Source organism: Equus przewalskii, unplaced genomic scaffold (assembly GCF_037783145.1).
Source record: "Equus przewalskii isolate Varuska unplaced genomic scaffold, EquPr2 ChrUn-13, whole genome shotgun sequence".
In the NCBI taxonomy this organism is placed as follows: Eukaryota; Metazoa; Chordata; class Mammalia; order Perissodactyla; family Equidae; genus Equus; species Equus przewalskii.
The window spans coordinates 2,983,096-3,003,816 of record NW_027228750.1 but is presented as its reverse complement, the minus strand read 5'-3'; the positions used below and the strand labels follow the sequence as shown (position 1 = coordinate 3,003,816).

Genomic DNA, 20,721 nt, shown 5'->3' with positions numbered 1-20,721 from the left:
AAGCCATTAGAATTTTGATAGGGATTGCCTTGAATCTGTAGATTGCTTTGGGTAGTATGGACATTTTAACAATATTAATTTTTCCAACCTATGAACACAAACATCTTTCCATTTATTTTTGTCATTTTCAATTTCTTTCATCAGTGCCTAATAGTTTTCAGTGTACAGATCATTCACGTCTTTGGTCAAATTTATTCCCAAGTGTTTTCTTCTTTTTGGTGCTATTGTAAATGGGATTGTTTTCTTAACGTTTTTTTTCTGATAGTTCATTGTTTGTGTGTAGAAATGCAACTAATCTTTTTTTGTACATTGATTTTGTATTCTGCAACTTTACTGAAATCATTTATTAGTTCTAATAATATTTTGTAGAGTCTTTTTGGGTTTCCTTATTATCAGATCATGTTATCTGCAAACAGAGACCATTTTACTTCTTTTTCTCCTGATTTGGATGCCTTTTCTTTCTTTTTCTGGCTAAAACTTCTAGTACTATGTTGAACAGAAGTGGTGAGAGTGAACATCCTTGCCTTGTTCCTGATCTTAGAAGAAGAGCTTATGGCTTTTCACTGTTAAGTATGATGTTAGCTATGGGCTTGTCATATATCACATGTACTTTTTCACTCAGGAAAATTCCTCTGGATATTTTCAGCTCAAAGAGAGAGCAAGAAATCACAATTTACAGCAATTCCACGTAGTATGAAATATTTTATATTTTTATTTAAAAAAATACATCACTGTATAGTGTATACGTCTATGCAGGCATCTTGCTTGATAGAATTGGATTCAGAAGACCCCGTATGCTATTCTTTCTGGGTGATTTAAGGAATGATCAAAGCATTTTCAATTCTAGGCATTTCTCTGGCTTACCTACTCCTCAGAACTGAGCTTCCATATGAAATTCAATCCCTTTGCTATCCTTACAGGGGGTGTCATCGCTCTCTGGTACTGAAAGGACAGGTGCAGTAGCCTCTCTAAATACCTGCCTTGCTTTTGTTTCCCAGTACGAGATTTTCAAGTCAACATTACGACTGAGAGCACATTTACTGAAGGGAATCCCTTAGAACTGGTCTGCCTGGTGGTGGGCAGTGGCCAGGACCCACAGCTTCAGGGCATTTGGTTCTTCAATGGTATTGAAATGGCCCGCATTGATGCCAGTGGAGTTCTGGGCCTGAAGAAAGACTACAAAGAGAGAACAAGTCAAGGACAGCTCCAGGTTTCAAAGTTAAGCCCCAAGGCTTTCTCTCTCAAGATCTTCACTGCGGGCCCAGAGGATGAAGGCACTTACAGATGTGCAGTGGCAGAGGTGACAAGAGCTCTGAGGGGCTCCTGGCAAGTGCTTCAGACAAAGCAGTCACCAGACAGCCAAGTGTACCTGAGGAAGCCAGCAGGTATGTGAAGTCGGGACCAGACACCATGGGGCTGCTTTCAGATCCCCTCCTGTGTTAGGTCAGGATGGCTTTATGGACACGGTGGAGGGCTCTAAGAGTCGGGGGCCCGTCACATCACTTTGAGGTGAACTGGAGTAAAGAAAAGCTCCCAAACCAACTGAATACCTAAATCCTATGCCTGAGCCATCAAATGGGCCCTGACCACGGACACACAACTTTTCTTCTCTAAATCTCAGCTTCCTAAACTGTAAAATAATGGCATACAACTAGACTGTTTATAAGTCCCTTCTTGCTGTCTTAGATTCTTTAATTCCATTTGCTGTGAGTCCTCCTTTTTGTACATTGGGTTTTTCTTCAAGCAGAGAACACCTGTTTTAAAGGAGCCCTCTGTCTTCTTTTGTTCTGTTTGTGATGTGAACAGGTTAAGAGGAAAGGGCTACACTTTGCCTCCTTCCTGGGGAATAAACACCCACATTACAGCCCCCACACCCCCAACATCTTTCAGGCGTCTTTTGTCAATCCTATATTATCTTAAGCTGATATGGGGAATGATACTAAGACTTAATTCTGCATCAAAGCCTGACTCAGAGTAAGAAATGAAGAGGCAAATGATAGTGGGCAGACTCTCCTCCCTGACTTTTGCTGTGATGTGATGAGACACTTCTCCAAATGAGTCTGAGCACCTACAGCGTGAAACTGAAAGGCACTCAGCTCTCGTTTAGTTTATTAAGGTTGAGTGACCGTAAACACGTTTGAATAATCAGTGCTTTTTATGTGGAGAGAAAATAGACAAATCCACCACTAATATTAGGATTCTCTGGGCTGGGTTTTAAATTCAAAGTCTAGAAAGATTAATTGCCCAAAAGCAAAAACAAAAATCAAAAAGAAAGACAAAAACAAACTAAAAATAAAGATATCCTTGTTGCCCTTGCTCATAGCATTGGAGGCATCTCCAAAGGCAGATAAATTTCCCTTTCATGGTGTTCTTCAACACCCCATTTGCTAGGAATGAAGATGTGCAAGCTTTGGCCTAGAGTGGCAAGCTAGGAAGTATGTTGGTGTTAGTTTTCACACTAAACATTTGGTCTAACTTTCTAGGATTTAGGAAAAACTATGTGGGCAGGTTTACATATTTACACAGAGCTGACTCTCTGCTTTGTGCATCTCATTTTCCCCTGGAACATATCTGTGGCCTTTCTTAAGCTTAGTATGTGGGAATGTGTGCCAAAAGAATCTAAGGATGTGCTTCATGGTGCAAAGATCATAGGCCTCTTGATAGAGTGGTCTTCCAAGCTAAAAACAGTTCTTTGCATAGGCTGGAGTCCAAACTGGGCCTAATATGTAGAAACAGAAAAAGTTATCAGCAAATTTATTAAGAATCCTATTGAGCATTCAGTTTTGAAAGTCAAATCATTCCTTGAAGTATGAGCAGAGTTTTATCATTCTATGAATATTTTAAACAGAAGGGGGTACTCCCTACCACTGTGAATGTGTAACTTACACACTCTTACTAAGTTTATTACTTCTTACCAAGAGGCAGTAATGACCACAATGAACTAAGGAAACCTCATTTTTTAAAAAAAATTAATGTTAGTTGAAACTAATCATAATGGTTATGTTATAGTACTGAGCTTATGAGTGATAATTTCCCTCTAATTTCTAAACTTCCGTTATGAGTCTATTTTTAACTTTAAAAAACTTTAGGTATAATCGTGTCTCTAATACCCAAAATTTGGAAGCAGGTTTGCATATACATATATACATATTTGTAACCTATTTGTGGACCTTAACCTTCATTCTGCCTTTGTAACTTATATAAATATACACATAAAGCAGTGGAAGACTGGACTGCTTCCTCAGCAGGGAACCACGATTTGCAAATTCGCTTAGATCCTATTTAGATTTCTAATGCCTGATCTATTTGTTTTTCTCTTTTGGCTTTGAACTACCTCTGCTTTCGCTAAATGCCTGTCGTTACATACTAATGCTAATAGCTAACCTTTACTGGGTACTTTCCCTTGTCAGCCAGGCTAAGCCCTTTGCATGTGCCATTCATTTAGTTCTTTCAACAACGCAAGAAGGTGAGTGCTGTTTATTAACCCCATATTTACAGGAAAGAAAATTGAGGCTCAGAGAGGTCAGGATAGTTCTGACTCCAGGGACCTTGGCCTTAAGCATGAGGATGGGCTGCCTAGGATGTATGAGCTCCTGAGGTGTCTTTGCATTGCCCACAAAGCACCAAGGACAAGGCCTTGCACAGGAAGTGTCTGTTGAATGAATGTCTGCATTTCTACACATCTTGGATTTCCCATCTGGGAGCCAGATTTACATTTATAGATTTACATTGTGGTTCAGATATAAGATGGGTCTCCCTTCAACCAACAACATATATATATGAATGAATATATGATTTGAAAAAGAGAAAAAGAAATATGTACATGTATTTTCCTCCAAGTAATTGTTTTTAATGGTAGTATTTTAAACAGAAATCTAATTAATAATACTCCTTCCCTGTTCAGAATACACACTAATTAGGGAAAGATAGGGAGAGGAAGGTCGTTTTGAACTGTGGAAGTCTGAATTCCAAAAAAACTAAACATTTAAATAAACACAGCTTCACTACTTTCAGGCTCATACATCCACCCTAATTAATCTAACAAAATATTACCAGATGTTTTTCCAACTAGATGTTCTTAAGGAAGGGCTGATTTAACAAATCACTAAAAATAAGGGCAAATTATAAATTAAGTGTAAATAGATTCTCCTGTTAGTCCTGGTAGTCTTTCTCTGTTTTGCCTCCACTATTTAAGTGTTTAGCAAATCTTTGTTCTGGGGATAGTTTAGGAGTAAAAAGCCTGATCTCATTTGTCACAAACTAGTCATGTCCTAATTAATGAGATTTCATTGTGTTTTAGAAAAAATTTCACTTACTCGAAATACTTTTTTCTTCTAAAATCTGTAATCCACAGCACGAAGTGTGGTCGTGTCTACCAAGAACAAGCAGCCAGTAGTGTGGGAAGGAGAGGCGTTAACCCTCTTCTGCAAGGCAGATGGAGCAGAAAGTCTCCTGTCTGTGAAGTGGTGGCACATCCCACAAGACCAGACCCAGCCAGAGTTTGTGGCTGGCATGGAGCAGGATGGCACCGTGCAGCTGAGTGCCTCCAATGGGGAACTCAATAACCACAGCAACACAAGGCTAGAGAAAATGAACTGGGCCACCTTCCAACTGGAGATCACCTCCACCACTGTCACAGACAGCGGCACCTATGAGTGCAGGGTGTCTGAGAGGACCCGGAACCAGGCCAGAGATCTGAGCTGGACTCAGAAGATGTCAGTCACTGTCAAATCTCTGGGTAAGTGTCAAAGAAATCCTTTTCTGAGCTTACATATCATCCGCACCTTCCTTTTGCTCTGGAATGCAGTGGAGTTTGATTGCGTGTGATCCTGAATCCTCTAGTTATGGTATGGGTACCCTAGGACATGGAGCATAGTCTCTGGCTACCATGTCTGTCAACTAATCTCTAAAGTTTATTCATCTTTATAAAGATCATATTTAGGGTACAATTTGTAAGTTGTTATTCAGGGCTAAAAACAAAATCCTGTGAATTGGAGTAGACTTATAGGAGAGAGATGCTGAATGGAGCTGAGCCTCACACATTCAGGCTTTTGACAGCCGGAGCCCTGGGATTGCAGAGTCTCTTCTTGCATGTGCAAAACAGTGATACTGAACCCGTGAGTGGGGGAAAAGGAAGGAGGCCGGCCACTGGGGCTGGGCAGCGCTCCACCCACCCAGCAGCAGCTGTCTACGCAGCAGACTGGAGAAACAATGCCTGTTTGTTGTTGCTGCTGAAAATACTCTTAGAAGAGGGCCAACTTTGGGAAATGGAGGTCAGAATTCAGGACAGACTGTACTGTGAATCAACTTCCACCCCAAAATATTTGATACTCCCAATGTACGAATGCATGGTTCAGTATGAAGTAGTGACTAAGAAAACTTGGAGTACTGTACTTTGATTTGATAAACATCCTAGAAATTATGTTTTACATTTCTGCCCACAGAGTCAAGTCTACAGGTTAATCTGATGAGCCGTCGACCACAAGTGAAATTAAGCAATACCTTTGACCTGTCCTGCATAGTGCAGGCTGACTACTATGACCTCAAGGTACCGCTCACTGTGATATGGCAGTTCCAGCCAGCTAGATCCCAAGTCTTTCATCAGCTTATTCAAATCACCCATAATGGCACTATTGAATGGGGGGATTTCCTATCCCAGTTCCAAAAGAAGACAAAGGTTTCACAGTCTTCATTTCGTTCTCAACTCCTAATCTATGATGCCACTGAGGAAGAAGCAGGAGTTTATCAGTGTAAAGTAGAAGTTTATGACAGAAATTCCCTACACACAAACAGCCCCGCAAGGGCTTCTGCCATCTCTTCCCCACTGAGGATAGCTGTCACTTTACCAGGTAAACACTACTTGAAATTAATCCCTGCTGTTCTTTTTTTAAAACACTTTTCCCATTTTGGATAAATTATAGAATTAAAGCATAAAATACCTTCCCCTCATGTTTGTACTATATAAGTAAGCACCATATATATCCATAAGTGATATCCAGGCTAGTGTTAAGTTAGTATGCATGGGATGGCCATACTGGTTGTTAAAACATTGAAATACTTCCATACTGGTTAATAATAACTGTTGCTCCACAATCCTTCCCCATATTCCCATAAGTCTCCACTACGCAGCAGCTAAAGGGTACCACATGGCACAGCAGAGGGCCTCTAGGACCAGCGCCAGTGGTGAGGCATTCTTTCGGATTGGTCACTGCCCATGCCTTACGAGTCGTTAAATGTTTGGAATGTCTATCCATACCCTAGTGGCATGGATAATGTAAATGCCATTAGCATACATTTATCCACTTATTTTAATATGTCTATGTATAAAAGTTAGAGAATTTATGATTATAGTCAAATATAATTTACCTTGTCAATTGGTAATAGAGCATGGAGGTTAAAAGTAAGACAACCTGTGCAAAGTTCTGCTGCATCCTCTATCTTCTTTCCTGACATCCATTCTCTTAGGGCAGAGTGTTCAAGAGCCTTTGAAGTCATTTATATCTGACAAGCCCTAGATAGCAGCATAGCTTTAGACAAGTCACTTAATTTGTCCAAGCTTAGTTACCTCATCTATAAATTGCTGATGTGCAATTTAAAGGTGGTGACATAGATAATGTACCTAGTAGAATACTTGACACACCAAGGAGGTGCTCAAAGATGGTCACTGTCATTATTCTCTCTGCTCTGGAACAATATTTTTGACAATAGTAATGATCTTCTTGTTGATTAACTTATGCCTTAATGTATTTGCCCTTTATGTGGCATTTGAGATTGTTGGCCCAGTCCTTTCTTCTTGAAACTTCTTGTTTCCTTGGCCTCGTGACACAAGATTTTCTTGGTTTCCTTCTTAACACTGTGACTGCCCCTTTTCATTCTCTTTTGCAGAATTCTTCTCCTCTGCTGGTTCATTCCTGTGCATTTCATCTTCGGTCTGCTCTCTTCTCATTCTATACAGTCTCCTGAAGTAGGTTTATTCCTACCCACAGATTCAACCTATGCTGACAACTCCCAAATCCATTATCCTGAAACACTTTTCTGATCTCCAGACTCATCTATGCAACTGTCTCCAAGACATGTCTACACTCAATATGTCAAAACATAAACGCACCATTATTATCCCTCCAAAGCTACTCCTCCTATATTGTTCTCTATGTTCCTACCATCCACAGTGACCCAAGTGGGAAAATTGGTGCATCTACAGCTCCTCCACGTCCACCTCATGTCCATACTCCAGTGGCATGGCATGCAAGGTCCTTTATAATCTGGTACATTTATGTCTTTCCAGCATCATCTCCTTTCACACACCATCTTGAATTTGAGCTCCAGTCACACTGATCTACTTACAGTTCCTCAAATACTCTATGTTCTCTCTCACTTTCAAAGTCTCTGTCCAAGTTGCTTCTTTTGTGTGGAATTCCTTAACCCCTTCTCCGTCAGACTAATTCCTGTTAACCCTTACGGCTTCACTTAGGCATATCTCCTCCAGGGAGCCTCCTCTCACTCCTGTACTTGAGCAAGTACCCCTGCTATGTGCTCTGATAGCCACTTTGCATACTTCTGTCTCACTTGGGTGACACAATCCTGTAATCTCTAAGCCTGTGTCCTTGTACTAGTCTCTCCATCTAGACTGTGAACTTATTGAAAGGAAGTATCCAAGAGCCTGGAATAGTCTGTCACATAACATACTATGTGCTTAATAAATGTTTGTTGAGGGAAGAGTAGAGGGACCTACTGGTAACATCAATAAGCAGTTCCAAAAGTAGAATTGGTGATATCAGTAAGAAGTTAGAATAAGATTTGGAAGCCAGGTTTTATCATTCATCTTTGTGACAAAGCAGAAAAGCTGCTGGGGTTAAAGTTTAGTTGACTCCTTATCCATACAATATTCCCGCAGTTGAGTGGCTGCAAAGAGACATACAATTTTAATAGCCCACGTATGACTTCCCCTTGTTTACCCACGTTTGAAGGTGGATACAGACTTTGGCAAATTGTGAATCCAGGAGTACTCAGGAGAGTGAACACACAGACAAACATTAATAGGGTTACTTTCTCTCAATTTGATTTATGAAATGCTACAGAAGTGAAGGTGTCTATGCTTAAATACTGGAGCACTATCGTGTGGAAGAGATTAGGCTTTTCTGTATAATACTTCCTCCAGGCACCACCCCTCTGCCCCGCCCATCCCACTTCCCTGGGCAAGGGTAGAACAAGGCAGTTGGTAGAAATTATGGAGAGGTAAAATTCAACTCGATATCAGAAAGAACGCTCAGTGGCAGAGCTATCCAAAGATGGAATGGCCACTTTGTCAGACAGTGAGTTGTTCAGAGGCTGAATGAGCAGTTAGTGGGGCTGCTGGAGAGAGAGTTCACATATCTGATGGATGTAGGAGGTATTGCCCTAGTTGATCTAATGTCCCTTCTTCCTGAAAATTCTGTTTTTCTGGAAAGTAACAAAAGTGTTTCCATTCTTTTAATTTAGAGAGCAAGCTAAAAGTGAATTCAAGCAGTCAAGTCCGGGAGATCTCCATCAGCTCCAACACTGACATAGAATGTAGCATCTTGTCCCAGTCCACAGGAAACCTTCAGTTAGCTGTTATTTGGTACTTCTCTCCCATTTCCACTAATGCATCCTGGCTAAGGATCTTGGAAATGGACCGAACCAGTGTTGTAAAATATGGGGATGAATTTCAAACCCCACGGAAAAAACGAAAATTCCATGCCGAGAAAGTTTCCAAAGACTTGTTTCAGCTACACATTCTGAGTATGGAAGACAGTGATCAGGGCAAATATCACTGTGCTGTGGAGGAATGGCTCTTGTCTACAAATGGTGCTTGGAACCAGATTGGAGAAAAGAAGTCAGGTCTAACAGAGTTGAAACTCAGACTCACAGGTAAGTCTTGTGAATGTGTTCTCACATGTATTTCCACAGGGTTGCCATCTTCTCTTGGGCAGCTGTTCTATGAAGTGACTATGTGAAGGTAAAAATGTGACCTAGAGTCACAAGAATAGTGTCCACCCTCACAATGACTGCAGGACTTGGTAGCCGACCAGAGGTGGCAGGGGTCACTTGAGGTGGATCAGTCTGAGGTTTCGAGGAGCTTGGAGGGGAAGAAGATCCCTTTGATTGGTTTGCTCATCAGCCGGCAGCCTAGTGTGCGCAGTACCCAGGGCGCCGTATCTCCAGATCTCTATAATAACAAGCTGTGTCATTCCAGTGGGGCTCTACTGGAATTTGGCAGAGAAAGAGTAATATGAAGCATATTTCTCCCACTGTGAACAGAAACTGTACCACTCTACAGGGATGTGTGGAGAAATTGCTTTTCAATATTTGGCTGCCTAAACATAAGGCAAATAAGAGTAGTTAACTGTTGGAATGGCTTACTGAGGGAATCTCCTCTTTCTCAGGAGATCTGTGGAAATGGAATGGAAGCTCCATTCATCTGCACTGGTCTAACAGAGCTGCGGTCTAAATGTGGGCAGGGTTGATTAGATCTCTCAGTGTTAGTTAGGTCACCTCCAATGTTGATTAAAATTAAATGAATGTCACAGTTAAGGTTCAGGAACTGGCCAAGATCCAACAGCACATTGCGAATAAATTAATCTAGTTTGGTGCTTAAAATTCTATTTTCAATGTAACATCAAAAAACAAGATTATAATGAGCATCGCTATGTGTTAGGCAGTTAGGAATACAAAGGTAAATAGAACACAGCTCTTGCCTTAAGGAGCTCACAGTGTGTTGGGGCAGCAGGGGCAAAATAGTGGCTGAGCACCAGGATCTCTTCCTGCCGCTCTGGCTCCCCTTCTCCATGTTCTTCAGGCCTTTCTTCCTCTCCTTGCTAAATGTGGGTGTTCCTCAGGGAGAGATCCTGGGCCTGTTTTTCTTCTTCTCTGCAGAACTTCCTAAACACTGCCTTGGTTTCAACGACCCCCTTCAATGAAACAGCTCCAAGTTTATGCTTAGCCCCCATCTCCTGAACTCTAGGCCTTTCTACTCAACTGCTTGTTGTACATTTCCACTTGGGTGCCCCAGAGACCCTCACACTCAGCTTGTCTCAAATCGCATTTATTATCTCTGTTATCCCACAAGACTCATGTATACTTGTGCCTTCTCCATCTATGTGGCTGGCATCCCTTTCTCCCACTTGTCCAAGCCAAATCTTGAAGTGTGTGCACACCCCTTTAAGGAGGCAGCCACTTCCTAGCTCAAGCCAGTGCTTCCCATTTAGAAATGTGGGCTCAGCATTGTCTGACCTTTTAGTATATCAAGAAATGCTTATAATCTTTTTTGGTGACATCACTCAATTTGAGAACATTTACAACTAATTCAAGTTCTTTTAAAATACTGAGAGTATCAAACAAAACATATCTGGGTGTGGCTGGCTGAGGGTGGCCAGCTGAGCAACCCGGTGTAGGGAGTGAGTTAAGGAAGAGGCCCCAGGGAAAGATACGGAGAAGGATTGGTCAGAACTGTAGGACGGACATTTTCTCTGAAGTCAAAAGAGGAGAGAATTTCAAGAAGAAAATGGACTTCAGTGACAAAAACCACAGAGAGAACAAAAAAGACTAGATGGTCTCTTGAGCTGGGAAATCGGGCCCTTACTGTGGACCTTGGCCAGAGTAAAGTCATGAGATTGGAAGGCTGATTGCAATAAAGTAGGGAGTAGTTTGAGGTGAGGAAGCAGAGATGTATTGTATAAACTAATATTGCACATGTTTCATCATGAAGGGAAGGAGACAGCAAAGATGGTGACTAAAAAAGAACCCAGGATCAGACAAAGCTATTCTTTTAAAGATAGATTAATAAATGTGTTTGCAGTAGAGTTGAAAATTTGGTGCATACTATAATTTATTTTATTTGTGACTATTCTGGCTTTCGTTCCAAGTCCCCACCTGCCGATTAGCAGGGGAGAATTTTTAAAAAGTAAATGTCACAATCTGTTTCAAATGTAGTCTAATGCAATAATTTAAATAGTCTCCTTGAGTGGTATTCTAAAACTTGTATAAAAATGCTGATTCTCTTAGATAGCCACCTCTTTCCTTGCATCTCATCTGGGATGACATCAGGTGTATGGGAGGAGGGTAATTTGCTAAGAATGATGGGTATTGGTGGAATATATGGCTTGAGGGGAGGACTTCAAGTTTTAAATGGTCCGTAGGGGAGTAGAAGGGAGAGTTGACCATGGAGAAGTCAAAGCAGCAGGGCAGAGCACCCCCAAACTGGGTGGACTTCAGTGGCAGGGTCAGCAGGCAAGAGGTAGTTCTAAAGACGAGAAGTGTCTGGTCTGATTCATAGCAGAGAATGTTCTGGCAAATATGGAAGAAGGACGGGTCAAGGAAAATGATAAAGATGAAGGATCTGAAGTCTGAAGATTGTAAGATGGCGTCTCTTCAATGAGAACTAGGTTTTTCAGAGGAGGTGTCCAATCTAAAAGTCTGAGTTCTTCCCTAATTTACTACCATTTTATTTCCTAGGAAGTAAGGTTCATGTCTCCAAAGTGTACTCTTCAGAAAATGCTACTGAGCACAGAGAGGTGGCCATCCACTGCAGCCTGGAGAGTTCTGGCAGCCCGGCCTCCCTATTCTCTGTAATGTGGTACTGGAGCAGAGAAAATTCTGGAAGTAAGATGCTGGTGCACCTTCAGCATGACGGCTTGCTGGAGTATGGTGAAGAGAGGCTCAGGAGGCACCTGCACTGTTACCGTTCATCCCCTACAGACTTTGTCCTGAAGCTTCATCGGGTGGAGATGGAGGATGCTGGAATGTACTGGTGCAGGGTAGCAGAGTGGCAGCTACATGGCAACCCCAGCAACTGGGTTAGCCAAGCGTCAGATGAGTCGCAGCGTATGGTGCTCACGGTGCTGCCTTCAGGTAACTGGGGATTAACCTTCCATGGCTCCTGGTCAGGAGGATCTTTCTCTCCCCTCTTACGCTTTTCCTCCCAGCTCAGCTTTGCTCCTTCTTCAGGCTGAAAACAATGTACAGACTCCGTAAAGAAAATGACTTTGCCGTTTGTCTCAGTAGTAACTCATTTGGACAGACAAGGTCTACGTGAGGTTTTGGCATAGACATTTAAATGTCAGGAGCATCTGACGTGCTCCCCACTTCTCCTCCCAAACAAGAAAAGCCATCAATATTGTATCCCTTTAAATTACCAAATAATGCTTGAAGCAGGTCCTTACCTCTTGGCCGACTCTCCAATCTCAGAACACTGACCGGCAGTGGGAGTGGGAATGAGGGACAGGGATGTGGTGACTTGAAGTTTGACCTGGGTAAACCCAAATCAGCTACCTCTAAATGCTCCCTGAGTCAAAAACAGAACAAACAAAAAAATCCTTTCTCAGTGAATAAGTGCCAAGCTTCTTATATCTCTATGTGCTCAACAAACTACTGGGACTTTGACAATGATAGTCATTTCGTGCGCCTCTCCTAATTGCATCTCGAAAGGCATCAAAGGAGGAAGTGCGCCCTATAGAACTTGTTTACAGACTCCAGCAAGGAGGGCAGCTACTTGAATACCATTGGCCAAAGGCTGAGCCTTCTCTCTATGGGAAGGTTGTTCTCTTCAGCTGAGTGCATAACTTCAGGAGGGACGTGGAACAAGAGGTTGTGAAGGAGAAGAGGGACTCCTTCCAGCCAGTACCGTGCCAAGCATGTAAAGGGCATCCCTGAAGCATTCGTTAATGAAAGCAAAAGTTTCTCCGCCAGCTGAGTAAATCTTCCCTGGTGATCAATGAGCCGGCAGGTGTTACAGCCAGCTCATTCTCTGAGCCACTTGTTTCTGGTGGGGTTTAAGGAGAAGGTGAGTGGTAAGCTATAGTTAAACTTATAGTGGGAAAGTGTTATTAGAGAGGCAGAGGTGTGGTCTTGGTGGCCTACACCAGGAAGGATAAAAAGGATCATTAAAGATCACATTCCTCAACCACTGGCCAGCTTTGGTGACACTCCTCAGGAGGAAAGGAGCGCTACCATGAATGTGTGGCTCAGAAGGAGGGATGACTTCATCCCAGCCCAACAAGCCTGCTAGAGCGGAAGTCAAGAGTTATCTGACTTGCTCCCCGGGGGCCCATCATCCTCTTCCTGTGTCCGTTCTTCAGCAGAATTTTTCTCCCAAGTGTCTAGGCAGAATTTTTCTTCCTATCAGTTTTTCTTCCAACAATTATAGGAAGTCCACACCCCTGAGCACATTCCATACACGTTTCCCCACTGGAATTCCTGGGCTCTGTGGACTCAGCAGTTCCTGCAGTAGAATCAACAGATAGTAACTGTAAAAAATATATATTCTGTGATGAAAAAGCTCATCTCCTCTGAGACAGATGGGATCCTTACATCATATACATACTGCTAATCCTTGTGGAATCCTTGTAAAACAAGTGTAAGATTTTAAAAAGATGAACTCTGGAAAGAAAACATTAAAAATTGAGTAGTCTTCGTATTCTTCACAATTGAGAAAGCTCAAAGGCTGTGTCATGACAAGTGGGGGTTCTCATTATAAGTAGAGTTCAGGGTTCCCAAATAAATCCTTGTCATGTAGCATCTGGCTTCCTCTACCTGGCTGTTCCTTTCTGGTGGTCGGGGAGGTAGTATGGAGTGATGAAAAATCCCAGGGTTTGCAATCAGACAAACCTAGGCTCAAACTGCAGGTCTGCCACTTCCCTGCTGGCTGTGAGATTGTACCCTGGTTGTTAACCTGTGAGCCTCAGCTTTCTCATAAGATAAGTATTATAATACAAATGTGTATAAAGTATCTAGCACAGTCCCTGGTATATTGTAAGTGCTCAACAAATGTTAACTCCTTTTTCCTTATGCCTCCAAACATGCTACACATGCACACACGTAAATACATACATATGAAGATATCCACTTATGTGACAAAATATTTTAATTTGTTCAATAAATAACTATATGAGGTTCTGAGGACACAAAAACATGTATAGTCAGGCGCTGCATAATGACATTTCAGTCAACGGCGGACCACACATTGGATGGTGGTTCCATAAAATTAGTACCGCAGAGCTTAAGCGTGCAGTAGGCTGCACCATCTGGGTTTGTGTAGGTACACTATATGATGGCACAACGGCAAAATCGCTTAACGACACATTTCTCGGCGTGTATCCCTGCCATCGAGCGACACATGACTGTATTACAGAGTCTGTTCCCACAGAGCTCAGAGTCTGGTGGGAGAAGTGAAGCCAACATGATAGGTGTCATCAAAGAAGTAGTCTCTGGCTACTACAGGAGGAGCAGAGGCAGGGCTGGGGTGAGGGCTGGGTGGGGAGGAGACCTAGGAAGGTCCCCAGAGTATGGGGCCTCCTAAGAAGGAAGACCCATACTTCAGGAAAAGGAAAGGATATGTAAGATGATCATAGAAACTGTGATACAATGGCAAGAGATGAGGCTAGTGAGGTGGGAAGGGTACGGATCTCAAATGTGTCTTGTGTACAAAGCTAAGGAAAGTGAACGTTATCATGAAAGTTATGGAGTGTTATTGAACAAGTTTAAGCAGAGGAGTGACATTATCAGATCGGCATTTTAGAAAGCTCCGCCTGGGAGCAGTGTTAAAGATGGATTGGAAGAGAGGCAGACACAGAGCCGGGAGAACTACTTGAAATTGATTGTAAGAACTCAGGTGAGACAATTACTGAATTAAGGCAGTGCCCACGAGGGCTGAGAGAAGGAGAGGCATTCAGTATTAGGAGATGTAATCTTCAGGATTTAGACACTGATTAGATGTATGTGGAGGGTGAATGAGCAGAAAGGGAGAATCAAGGATGAATATCAGGTTTCTTGCATAGCTGGATAGTGGGGCCATTCACTAAACGAGGTAATATAGGAGGTCTGAAGGGGAGATTAGTTCAATTTTGAGTAAGCTGGGCTGGAATTGAGTTTGGAGTCCTTGTGAGTTATCCAGGGAGATCTATCCAATAGACATTGAGACTTCCAGATAAGATCTTTGCCAGAGTTGTAGATAAGAAGTCATCAACTTATAGCTAATAATGATGCCCAAGGATGGACCCCATAACAAATGATAAGAGGTGTCAATGAGGGGCCGGCCCCGTGGTGCAGCGGCTAAGTTCGCACGTTCCGCTTCTCGGCGGCCCGGGGTTCACTGGTTCGGATCCCGGGTGCGGACATGGCACCGCTTGGCAAAAGCCATGCTGTGGTAGGCGTCTCACGTATAAAATGGAGGAAGATGGGCACAGATGTTAGCTCAGGGTCTTCCTCAGCCTTCCTCAGACTTCCTCAGCAAAAAGAGGAGGATTGGCAGCAGTTAGCTCAGGACTAATCTTCCTCAAAAAGAAAAAAAAAGGTGTCAGAGAAGGTTTGCTGTGTTCCATTTTGGTTTGAAGATGGTAGGGATTGAAGATGGTAGGGACTTGAGCATGTTTACATTCAGAGGGGAAAGAGCCAGTGGAGAGGAAGAGGATGAAGATTAGAAGCGAATAGACATGACTGACAGTCCAACATCTTGCATGAACATATGCCACCTTCTGACTGAAATGCTCCTCCGTGCCATCTTTTCCCGGTCAACATCTACTAACCCTTCGCTTACCAGCTTAACTGCCACTTTCCCTGTGACTTCCCTTAGTCTCTTAGTCATCACACCTGTTTAACATCAGCACTGCTAGACTGTACATGCTGAGAAGGCAAAGCCTCTGAGTATATTGTTCCCAGCACTAGCACAGTGCCTAAGGGCACAGAGAAGATGCTCAAATACTTACCGAATCACAGTGTAATGGCGCTCCTGGTAAGGACCAGCTCTCTATGTTAATAAAATCCAGGTCAAATATAATATGCTACCTATTTGCGCGTCTCAAATAGCTTTCCACCACCTCTATTTGGCAATTCCAGGCTGAGTTAGTTAGGAGTACATGATAAAACTGTGGAGGATATGGCTCAAGTGAAGGCAGAAAAGTTAAGCAGGCTTTTCCCTGAGGGAATGGACTTGCACTTTCTTCTCCATCTTACTTCCTTAGCTATGACTAAGCCAAGGCAGGGGCTACAGTTACCTGAGTCTTTTTACCTTCCCCGCAGACCCCAGACATAAATATCTTGTTCTAGGGAATTCCCTGTGATTAATTAATAGGCAAGTCTATAAAGCTTTCAGGGGATTTGGATTATTTGTGGTAGTATGGTATTTGTTACCATTTCCCAGCTTTTATTTGGGTAAGGATATATTTAGAAAGTGGATCCTTGAAGAAGATATGCATCCCCACCACACTGAAGTTTCTGGAGAGACTGTGCCTTTTATCTCCACTACCCCAGTGCCTCCAGCATGGCCTGGCACATAGCGCTCAACAAATGCTTGATGAAAGAATGAGCAAGCAAGTCTTCAATTGGGTTGAAATAGGATGCAGTCAGGGGTTCACTTATTCTGGGGTGCACTTACATCAGGCTACCTTATTTCTTGGCAGGAGCCAGTGCTCCCACATGACCACACATGGCATAGTCAGTTGACCAAGTTTTGGTTGGGGTGGGGGAGGAGTTACTAGGCCCCTCATTATCCCATACCATTCTTCTTCCAAAGTCAGTATTTCTGATGTAATATCGAAAAGGAATGTTCCTCCTGATGTGTTTGGCTGTGGGCAGAACCAAGTTATAAACTAAACCTCCTGATGAAGTGTTCTCATTACATTTTTGGCTCTGCCTTGCAGGCCTTGTACTTTGAGCATTGGGCACTTACTCGGATTGATTCAAAATGCCAAACCTTATTGGTTTTCAATGTCACTGATTCTAATCCAGATATGGGTGAGAAGCAGATGGTGGGAAACGGGGATTGTGGGATCCAGAGCAAACACTGCCCTCCCAGGAGAGGTAATTTAGCAGCACTAGAGCTGACGCTCGCTAGCTGTAGGCCAGTTCAGCACTGTGAGGAGCGCACTTTTCTGTCCTTTGATGGCAGATTGCTCTGAATGGAGCAGCCTCCTCCCCATTAAGATAGTCAAGCCCTCTGGAAGTCCCTTCACGCTGAAGATTAGATTCTCAGTGGTGGAAAAGCCAAGTACCAGATTTCTTCCCACCTTCTATGTGCCAGCTCCTTCTCCCTATCATCACCCCACCATCCTAGTAATGGTGAAACTTGGGTGCCATGGACTCTCACTTCCCAATTCTCTGCTTCCCGTGACTGAGAAAGGAAGCCGGAGTCTCTTGAGTAATCACTTGACTCTTAAATGAATGTCACCCAGTCCTGTTCTCTGCCTGGTCTCTCGGGAGAAGGTTGTGTCATTTTCTTAACTTTCTCGGTAGCTAATATTCTAGCTAATATTCCTTGCTGACTCAATAAGTGTGCTAGGTACCTTGTGAAATGCTTTATTATGCATTATCTCATCACCACTCTAGAAATTATTGTCTCCATCTGATTGACAAGGAAACTAATGATTAGAGAGGATACGTAACTTGTCCAAGGTCAATAATGGTAAGTTGAAGAGCCAGTGTTTGAACCCAGCTCTCTTTGCGATGTAGTGGGCGCCCAATCACTACTCTTCACATTACATGAGTAATGTGAAGTATCAAGGCCAATACTCTCACCCACTCGTCTCTACAGCTCTACTCTCTTTCAGCATTGCAGTCTATACCTCCTTCTTAACCACATGACTTCAAGTGTATTCAGATAAGACCTGGGAGAATTATTGCAGTCAAGTAGGGCCTTGGAGAGAGGGGTCAGGTCAGATGTGGAGGGGAAGTGATAAAGAACTCAAAATCCAGCTTTGTCATGGCCCACCCTTTCAAAAACAAAAACCAAATTTAAGATGGAGAATATAAATGAGACCAGAGAAAATCCAGGCAACAAATCCCTGCTGCTCCTTGCCAGCCCCATTCAGAGCTGCCAGGCTAATGTTCAGTGATGATCTTTACTCTATGTGACATGATGGCAGCCACCTCTGGGTTCCTGTGTGTGGAATTCAGTCATGCAATTGATTCATTCATCAGTCTCCATTGATGACCTATGGACAAGGTGCTGCACAAAATAAAAAGATGCTTAAGACACAGGCCCTGTCCTCCAGGAGTTCACAGCGCAGGAGGTGAACAAATGTTTACATTCTTTCTTGACTTCCAACAAAGAGACGTTCTTCAAGGTGCAGAATGCATCAGCAGTGCAGAGTCTATAATTCCATGAATCCTAGAACTTAACTCTTGAAGAAGAAATTGTTTTTGTCATTACAATTCTCCAATAAAAGCACAGCTTCTATTTGCATCAGTTATTTCAGAACAGCCCTGATTTCAAATATCTTGTCATAAATAAATGTAGCGGGAGAGCTACATTTAGTAGTTAATGTCTCTTTAAGCATGTGTCTTTCTGCATCGATGACTGTAAACCTGGTCCTTCGACCAGTAACTCAAGGCACTGTTTCCTGGAACCCGTGGTGTTTGCAGTCCTCTCGCCTTTGCTTCCCTGGCTGTGTGGCCAGGAACCACTTTGGGGCTGCTTGTGCGTGCTCTGCGTGTCTGTGTGCTGATAGCGCTTCCCCGCGGGCTGCAGCTGCTGCATGGTCATATGCTTCAGCATGCCTTTAGATAGTAGCTTTTGCCTATGTGGTTGCAGTCAGTCCAATTTAATTCAGATCAGCAAAAGTTATCAAGCACACATACTAGGCACTATAGGGGATATAGAAACAAATGGCAGTATCGGATATACTCAAGTATGAAACAAAGGAGATGGTTAAAAGGGAATGAGAGAGGTCTAAACAAAGGGATGTGTGAGAGAAGGCTACAAAAGAAGAAGTGTGCCTGATTTGAGATAGGAAGACCTGGGAGAGGAAGTGTGAGCTGAACTAGGCCAAAGGGACCCAGAGGATTAGGATGCAGAGAGCATGCCGAGTGGAGAGGACAGTAACAGCAACACAGGAAAGCAGCTGAAGGGAGGGTGCCTGGGGAGTGGAGACCAATCTGGAGAGTCAGGAAGGGATGGTGCTTCTCACTGTAGGTGCTATTGTTTTATAAGGAGTGTGTACAGTGTGTGTGTGTGAGTGTGTGTGTGTGTGTGTGTATAAGAAGCAGCAGTGGGAATAACTCAGTTAAAAATTCAGGACCAGCATCAGAGTGGAGAACAAGGGTTGAATTATAGATATCTTTTCTGAGGAAAGAAGATTAAAGGAGAGGTTTTCTTTTTTGTTTTGTTTTTCTTTCTGGCTGTTAGTTTTAAGTAGGTCACCGGAACCTCCAGTGGTTGGCAATTCCTGGGCGAGGGGGAGTTGGGTTGGAAGAGCACTGTTCTGGAGTTCTCTTCTCCCAGCACTCTTTCCTTTGCTCCTCACGTATGACTAAAGGGGCTGACTGCTGTTTGCCCCTGTTATTTTTACATATATTTTCCTGTAACACTAAATCCCCTAGGTGTTTATAATTGATTAGTACAAATAAGTTGGTATTTATTCTCTTCGTTTTTCTCTTTTTTTGGCAGAGCCCACATTTCCTTCCAGGATCTGCTCATCAGCATCTCTGCTCTATTTCCTACTCATCTGCCCCCTCGTTCTGTTCATTCTTCTGCTCGTTTCCCTCCTCTGCTTATACTGGAAGGCCAAGAAGTTGTCAAGACTGAGTCTAAATGCACGGAAAGAAAATGCTTTCTGGATGGACTTGAAAGGGGCTGGAGACAGGCCCACAAGCAGGAGGGAAGAGGAAGACGAAGACAATTGAATCCCAAGAGGCGCCTGCAGCCCTGTGGAAAGAGTGTGGACTCTGGAATCGGACTGACTGGGATGTGAATGAATCCTGGTTCTGTCCTTACTTTGTGTCTGTGGCCTTGGGCAAGTTACCTAGGAATCACAGGGGACATTTTTTGAGCACATATGTGGTGCCAGGCACTGTTAAGTGTTTCTTTGTGTATTACCTCATCCGCCCCTTGCATCCCCCAGGAGCTAGATAGCATCATTATCCCCCTTCATATTTGCCACGCTTCACGGAGGTTCAGGGTCCCCATCTGTGACGAGGGACGTGCTTCCCTCACACAGCCTCTTGGGGATTAAATGAGATCAATGGCGAAGCACACGGTGAGGCTTCCCTCAGCTCTCCTCCTCTCTACATCACTGATGCCCTCGGAAACACCCATCAAATCTGCCTCCCTACAAGAATGTGACTTCCTTCAAGGCAGAAAGTCCATTTTCTTCCTCCATCCCATCTATAAATGCCACTCAAGAGCAAGCTCTGAATAGTAGGTGCTTAATCAATATTGATTCTTTGATAAAATGATAACACGTTTCATGGCCTGAGTTTCCTTTTTTTAGTTTTCTCTGTAAGTCTTACTAAGTCATTGCTAAGGAAAAACTTTTTCTTTTTAAATTTCACAACAGTGCTCCACTCGGCCTCCCAAGGGCTCAAGTCTCCTCTCCTCCCCACACCAAAAGGTCCAGCTGGCTCCTGGTTCTTAGCCAATGCCTTATTTTCTTTGACCTGCCAGCACTGGGTACTAGGAAAGAGTGTTGTGGTAGTTCTTTGGGGAGCCCTTTGCCACCAGCCCCTCCTGCTCCACTGGGGCTAGGAGTTCCAGGGGAGCAGCAGGTCGAGTCTGGGTCCTCAGGATCCCTATTCCCAGCCAGGAAAGGTCAGGGGCGTTGTGAGAAGGAATGCCATGGCTTAGGGCTTTCAACAGCTGTTCCCCAGGAAACAAGTGTCCCACTGGGCCTGAGGTCCCCTCACCTTTGTTTCAAAAGCTGCTCAGGCCCTGTTGTAGCCAGAATTGGAAATCAATCAGTGCCACCTAAGGGACTTGAGAAAACACAGCTACTT

The 20,721-nt window shown here is 43.3% G+C and overlaps 1 protein-coding gene across 3 annotated transcripts in view; it reads left to right on the top strand.

The window, feature by feature from the left end:
• CD101 (CD101 molecule) overlaps positions 1-20,196 on the top strand; it is a 31,061-nt gene extending 10,865 nt beyond the window's left edge. For all 3 annotated transcript variants that reach the window (XM_008529652.2, XM_008529650.2, XM_008529648.2), the window contains 6 exons: positions 999-1,385; positions 4,355-4,738; positions 5,445-5,849; positions 8,479-8,889; positions 11,473-11,868; positions 19,397-20,196. In XM_008529652.2, the coding sequence (XP_008527874.1) occupies positions 999-1,385; positions 4,355-4,738; positions 5,445-5,849; positions 8,479-8,889; positions 11,473-11,868; positions 19,397-19,632 (2,219 nt within the window). In that variant the 3' untranslated portion in view covers positions 19,633-20,196. The remainder of the gene's footprint in view (positions 1-998; positions 1,386-4,354; positions 4,739-5,444; positions 5,850-8,478; positions 8,890-11,472; positions 11,869-19,396) is intronic.
• Positions 20,197-20,721: the final 525 nt, after the last annotated feature.